Genomic DNA, 7500 nt, shown 5'->3' on the forward strand with positions numbered 1-7500 from the left:
ACGCACGGATACTCGCTCTTCCAGGAGACCGTCGCCTCGCGCGCACGAGAGAAGTGCGCCAGGTGAGAGAGAGAGAGAGACACAAACACGCACACACACTTGGATACTCTCTGTTTCAGGAGACACGTTCACACACACTCACACACACACACACACACATGCACACACACACACACACACACACACACACACACACACACACACACACACACATGCACACACATTCACGTGCACACACACACACACACACACACACACACACACACGTGCGATCACCATCACCAATTTGTGTTCTTTTGTCCTTGTCCTGTGTGTATGCACTGTGTGTGTGTGTGTGTGTGTGTGTGTGTGTGTGTGTGTGTGTGTGTCTGTGTGTGTTTGTGTGTGTCTGTGTGTGTTTGTGTGTGTGTGTTTCTGTGTGTACTGTATTTGCGTATGTGTGTGTTTGTCCTTGAGATGCGCTTTCAACATGGTGTGTATGTGGTTGTGTTATTTTGTCCTTGTCCTGTGTGTGTGTGTGTGTGTGTGTGTGTGTGTTTGTGTGTGTGTGTGTGTGTATGTGTGTGTGTGTGTGTGTGTGTGTGTGTGTGTGTGTGTGTGTGTGTGTGTGTGTGTGTGTGTGTGTGTGTGTGTAGAGAGCAGCTGGAGGAGCTGGAGCAGAAGCAGGGTCAGAAGAGGAAGAAGGCCTACTCGATGGGGGAGTCTGCTGGGGAGAGGGGACGCCTGAAGGCCCGGGGGAAGCGACGCGCGGTGAGTGTAGCCCTTAGTGCAGAGCATAGGTCATAACCTTAAAATGGCAATGTCTTTGGTGTGGTATGTCGTGGTAAAGTCTTTTTTAAAGTATTTTTTGGGAGTTTTTATGCCTTTATTAGTTTTTATGAGACAGTGAAGATATTGACAGGAAGCGAGTTGGGAGGGAGACAGGGAAGGGTCAGCAAAGGACCCGGCAGGAGTAGAACCCGGGTCGGCTGCCTAGTAGACCAGTGCCCTGACGTTAGCGCCACGGTATTGCCGTAATGACCAAGTCTGGATCGGTTACATAGGACTCTCTGCATTGTCAAAGCACTGTTGTTATGATATAGTTGAGTGTTTTCATCAAAGAGCGAGTAGGCCTGTTGATAGGCCAATCTGTAGTGAAGGGATATTCCCAATATATGCTCGGACACAAAAACCCTGCACGCGTCACATCTATCTCTGCGTACCTACGAACTTACGCGAACAGTCGCAGACAAAAGGCGCTGTGATTGGTCGTCTCAGCGACTTCCTTGTTCTCGTGACAGCACAGTGCTGACCATTTATGAGAGGCAGGTCAATATTCTGTTCAATACGATACCAATGCTTTGTCTTTCCAGCGTGTGTAAATAAATGGAGTCACAACGACTGAGTTAGTAAGTAATGCGATTGCACTTGAAGAGGGACTAAGGTCCGAAATGCTGTGCCTTTAAAAAACTTGGACCGCAAGAGACTCAAATCTCTGCATGCTTGCATGTTCTGCAAGACAAAAACTGACTTGGTATTTGGAAGAATGATGCCGATGACTTGCCTTTTGGAGTTTGTTAAAACATGCTAAGCTAACCGATCTAGAAAGCCACATTGCTTAACAATGGCCGTAGTGCTTAAACAGTTTAGTGAAGGACACTGGTGTTGTTCTATATATGACTCGCAGTACGAGACATCCAGCACAGAACAATTTTGAAAAAAATTGTTCACCAACCACCTGACCAATGAGACAATTTGCGTCAATTGTCACCGAACCGTAATTTGCCCTTTAGGCTGGGATTTTGCAATATGTAGCCAGTTATTGTTTTACATGCACCCTTTCCTATGTTGCCTGGTGAGTCAGACTAAAACATGATAAATTGCAGAAGTCAGGAATTGCTCTATTCAAATATCTGAGGGCTTTCACAATGTTGTCATGGTTCAACTGGCCTCTGCACTGTCTTGGCCAACACTTTTACCAATCAAACATGTTGTTAACCATAGCCATTCTGTTGTCTCCACCATTCTTCCAGAGCTGTCTGCAAAGATTCAAAAAGAGGGGTAAAGAAAAACTCACCATGTGATAGGTGGGCCTAGCCTCGCTCACCATCCTACGTACTTAGCCAAAATATTAGCTCCGTACATAGTGTGGTTACTGTTTTCTGTGGAGCGTTGTTTGCTGGTCAACCCTCCCCAGAAAACAGCCAATAAGCGAAGCGACAGATTGGTGGGGGCGAAAGGGGGAGGGCGCTTGTGACGATGACGCCTGTGCTATGTTGTTGTTGAGAAACTGTCAGCGATTGGGTGAGAGCTGTCCAATCATTTCAATACAAAACTGAGTGCAAGCTTCCCTCTTCCTGATCACGTCAGATCAAACAACCTCCAGACCATGAATATGAAATGAAATGGTAGTATTATGGGATGGTCAGGACCAGGCTAAGGTGGGCCTGGGCTGGTGCCTGTTGTGACGATCTTACAAAGACCAAACCCAGACCAACTTGCCAGGCAAAAATATTTTTGGAAGTTAGGCAGGTTCATCTATAGTTTCCCATTCTCTTACTCTATACTGAAACTGTGATCAAATGAACTGCTTGTTGTTGCTCTCTGTGAAAGTGGCGGCTGCATTTAATGTAACACATGATTTACCAATGCGTTTGTTTATGTGTATGAGAGGAACATGTATTTGTTTGTGAGTCAATTAGTATGTGTATGTATAATCATTTCCATGCTGTCCAGTCGGAACTGACGACAATGAGACGTCCAAAAGCCAGACGTGATGTTCCTTCATCATGAGCTTTCAGAGCGAGCACATCTGCACATGATCCAAACCAGACTGGCTCGCTCTCTCTCTCTCTGTTGTCTGTGTTGAGTAGCTAGTTGTGGTCGTGTGCTTTTAACAGCTCTATCTAATTAAAGTTTATGCGAAACGTCATGTTTTTTTGCAAAGCACTCCCCCACAAGCATTCTGTGAGCAGATCTCAGTCGGTCTCGGTCTGCCTCCAGTGTTGCCAGATTTGTCTGATCAAAACCCGCCCAAAAGGTTCTCAAAAAACGCCAAAATGCCCTAAAATCTGCCCGATTTCAACAAATTGCATTGGTTTCTTTGGGCACAAAACGGCTTAAAAAAACGCCAAATGGCCTATTTTTCCCGTTTTAACTGGCAGACGGCCATCCCAAGTAGCCCAATTGGGCAGGCAACCGCCCAATCTGGCAACACTGTCTGCCTCACATGGGCATTAAGTTTACTTCTCTCTGCCTGTTTGCCGGATCATTTGTTTGTTTGTGTTGTGTTTGTTCAGAGGGTGTTTTGTGCTAAATTGGCCTTAAATATAGGCTAGATGTTTTAACACAGGTGGTCCGTGCGAGTGTGTGTGTGCGTGCATGCGTGCGTGTGTGCGTGTGTGCGTGCGTGCGTGCGTACGTGCGTGTGTGTGTGTGTGTGTATATGTGCATACATGTGTGTGAGAGAGAGGCAATGTCAGTGTGTCTGTGGGTGTTTATGTTTGTTTTATGTGTTCAAGTCTGTGTACATATGTATGCATACTTGGTGTGCAATCTGACATGTGTGTGTGTGTGTGTGTGTGTGTGTGTGTGTGTGTGTGTGTGTGTGTGTGTGTGTGTGTGTGTGTGTGTGTGCCCGAGCACATGTGTGGTTTTGTCTCCTAGCGAGCCCCCAAATCCTCTTGCTTCCTCCCCAAACTGCCCTGTCGGCTCTACAGGCTCCCTGTGCAGCCAGAGGAAGAGCGGAAGGAAGAAGGAGAAGAGCAAGAGGAGCATGATGAGAGGGAGGAGGAGGAGGAGGATGAAGAGCAGGAGAATGGAAAGTCTCTGCCCTTCTCGGCCATGAGAGGCCGACTCCTGAAAGACCTGGGAGTAGTAGAGAAGGTCTATGAGCTCCTTGGCCGCTCTCAGAACCTGGCACACAGCCAGCAGTACAAGGTAGGTACTGCACACACAGTCAGTTTCGACAGTGTTAAAGTGATACTGTCCCATTTTTGGAGATAAGCTCATATTACACCTCCCTTTGAGTTAAATAATTGAGTTTTCCCTTTCTCCTGTACTTTCAACCTTATGGCAGTGCAAATTTTACCTCCAAGCTAGCGGCTAACTGGTCTCATAGGACTCAATGTTAACCGCTAGCTTGGAGGTAAAATTTGCACTGCCATAACCAGAGAACGGTAGAAAGTATAGGTGAATGGTAAACCCCTATTATTTGACTCAAGGGGAGGTGTAAAATAAGCTTATTTCCAAAAATGGGACAGTGTCACTTTAAGTCAAGACTTAACACTGAGGGCGCGATCACACTGGACGTGAAGTTCTGCTTACATGATCAGTGTGATGATTTCTCTGTAGTGATGATCAGACCGAGCACCGATCCGCTGATATTCAGCACGAAATAAAATACGCTCACTTTCATTAACAGTCAATAGAACAAACCCGCCTCATATACTGCAAGATCCGCGGCCAGTGTGATCACGGCCTATTACAGTGTTGGTCTGTTGGGGTGTTAAATTAACTCTGCAAAATGTAATGTGTTGGGGGCTTTATATCAGTCTTAACATTAGTCAGTGAGTCTTGCTCAGGGATGCGAATTTCAGTGAATTTCAACTGAGGTTGATAAGGTTGATATAATATTGTACCGTGTGGTACTACTCCTCTCTACCACAGTACATTTTGCAGTGTTAATTCAACACTTAGAGAGCTAATTTCACATCTTCTAGAGTGTATTTGGTCCCAGAGAACTCTCTAAGAGTTGAATTTACACTGCATTTTTACTGTACTCTTTGCACTTTGTGTTTCCAGTATGTTTGTTCATGTGTGCACTGTATGGTAAAGCTGTACATCACATTGTACTTGTATAATGACAATGAAGACTTTCTATACTATTCTATTCTATTCCGTTCTGTTCTGTTCTACTCTACTCTACTCTATTCTATTCTATTCTATTCTATTCTATTCTATTCTATTCTAATCTATTCTATTTGATTCGATTCCATTCTATTTGATTCTGTTCCGTTCTATTCTATTCTATTCTATTCTATTCTATTCTATTCTATTGCATTCTATTCTATTCTATTCTATTCTATTCTATTTTATTATATTATATTCTACCCCATTCTATTCCATTCTCTGCTACACAGCTGGATTCCCTTGGTGAGCCATGCTCCAAGTGTGGTAAGATGGTGACACTGAAGAAGAGACTGGACCTGGCCATGAAGTTCCCCCAGCGGGATCACCCCAAGCTGCCCCAGAATAAGCCCAGCATGGGACAGCTCCACCCCCACCACCACCACCACCCAGAGACCTCGGTGCAGAGAGATCCCCATCACCACCACCACCCCCACCACCCCCACCTACAAACCCCACAGCTCCAGAGCCCAATCCAGGGCCACCCACACCACCACCTCCTGCAGACCTCCACCCAGAGCCCGATTCAGAGCCACGCGCGGATCGTGCCCCTGTGCCTGCCCAGGTCATGCTTGAAGGTGGTGATGCCAGTGGTGCCGTTACCAGTGCTGCACCCCCCCAAAAGCCCCTCTTCCACCAGCTGCCTCAGTCATTGGTGCAAAAGGGCAAATCCCGGCCCATGTGCTTCTGCAGGTTTGTAGTGTGGGAATGGGTGTGGGCAGACAGGACAGGACAGACTGGCCTGCTGTATTTCCTCCAATAATAGCTGGGGCTACTACTACATATTACTGTAACAAGAGATCAGTTAAAGGTGCTCTGAGTAGGATGTGGCCAGAGTAGGTACTGCAACTACCCTGCTCATTGAAACTGTACTGCCTATTGCCAAATTTGGTCTTTTCATTAATATTTACCAAATAATAAACCAATATATGACACAAGCAAAGTAGGTTTGGCAGCTAAAAATATATATGTTTTGAAATTCAAAATGGCAGACCAATCTAGAAGATCCCCCTTTCCATGTATGAAAAGTCTTTTTTTAGAAAGCACACTCAACACCCAACTGTTTCTTACGAGGTCTTCGGGTGCGAGCCAACAGCAGAGTAAAAAAAACGCACTCCCGGATGTAATTCTTGCAGTTTTAATTTACTGGGTTAGCATGGCGGACAGACGTTTCGACCTAAGCCTTCTTCAGCTTCTTTACAGAGGATTTCACCCTGCCTACATCCTCTGTAAAGATGCAGAAGACAGCTTAGGCCGAAACGTCTGTCTGTCATGCTAACCCAGTAAATTAAAACTGCAAGAATTACATACAGTAGTGCGGCTTTTTTGCTAAACATGAACTTTGCTGTTTGCTTCCTGACGAAACGCGTCAAAGTATTTTAATCATGCTATGCCCAACAAAATAAAGGCATTTTAATTACAAAGAAGATGAGTGCCTTGGTATTCCTAGAACTACAGTATTATTGATTAGGCAGTACCAACTTCTGAGGCACTTGGTTTACTGTAGTTACTGTACATTGCCAAGCCAACTTATCTAATAATGTGTCCCGTCATGTCCCCTCTATCCTGTCTTCTTTTCTCTTGTCTTGTCTTGTCTTGTCTTGTCTTGTCTTGTCTTGTCTTGTCTTGTTTGTCTCTTCTCTTCTCTTCTCTTCTCTTCTCTTCTCTTCTCTTCTCTTCTCTTCTCTTCTCTTCTCTTCTCTTCTCTTCTCTTCTCTTCTCCGCTGTCCCTGTCTGTTACTGTTGCCCTCTCTCTCTCTCTCTCTCTCTCTCTCTCTCTCTCTCTCTCTCTCTCTCTCTCTCTCCATAGTCAGTGCCTCTGTGGTGGATGTGGCCCTGAGGGACCCAGTCGGTCTGCCGGAGATCCATAGCCAGCAGGGATTTCTCTCCCCGGGCAAGAAGAGGGTGGCAGGCCAACCTCGCATGTCCCAGGTAGAGTACAGTAGAGTAGAGTATAATTTATTTATCCCAGGGGGAAATTAAGGTGTCCCGTAGCATACATACATACATGAATACAAAATACATTACCCACGAGACATTACACACATCCTTACACTTACAAATAAATTGCAGTTTTTCTCGATTGCTTACACACAATTTTCGGAATCAGTTCTCGAATTCTCAAAACTCTATACACAAATCTCCAAACCTCACACACAACGGGCAAAACTCTTCACTACCTCTGAAAAATGTACGCCTTGTCTCAAAACAGTGTACTCTCTTCTAAAAAGGTCATCTTGTTCTCAAATGACACACACAAGTAGTCATTTTAATACACTCTTATCTGAACCATTGAACACTAATATGCACAAGGTAAAACTCTATACTCAACTTGACACACAGTAGAAACTTTCTTCAGTGTTCTACTTACTAAAGAGGGTATTTTTCTGTAGTAAAATACTGAAATATTGTTTAGACTGGAGTACACAGATGTGTGTATATTTTACATATTTTTCTGACATTTAAAAAATTGCACTGATTTATTGTAAAATATTGGGTAGCCACATGAAAGTGATCTCCTGTATAACATATTTTGGAGTTCAAAAACTAAACAAATGTGTTTTCTCACTGCATCCACTCGTGTTTTCATCAATATCACATGCAATGTGTGTC

At 44.6% G+C, this 7500-nt stretch overlaps 1 protein-coding gene across 1 annotated transcript in view; it reads left to right on the forward strand.

The window, feature by feature from the left end:
- The window catches only part of LOC134438358 (tubulin polyglutamylase ttll6-like), a 43537-nt gene that overhangs the window by 35000 nt on the left and 1037 nt on the right, over nt 1–7500 (forward strand). The window contains exons 11-15 of the mRNA XM_063187915.1: nt 1–62; nt 636–750; nt 3646–3918; nt 5121–5580; nt 6698–6819. The exon at nt 1–62 is cut by the window's left edge and continues 127 nt beyond it. Of these exons, the coding sequence (XP_063043985.1) occupies nt 1–62; nt 636–750; nt 3646–3918; nt 5121–5580; nt 6698–6819 (1032 nt within the window). The remainder of the gene's footprint in view (nt 63–635; nt 751–3645; nt 3919–5120; nt 5581–6697; nt 6820–7500) is intronic.

The sequence above is a fragment of the Engraulis encrasicolus genome, chromosome 2, assembly GCF_034702125.1.
Source record: "Engraulis encrasicolus isolate BLACKSEA-1 chromosome 2, IST_EnEncr_1.0, whole genome shotgun sequence".
NCBI lineage: Eukaryota > Metazoa > Chordata > Actinopteri > Clupeiformes > Engraulidae > Engraulis > Engraulis encrasicolus.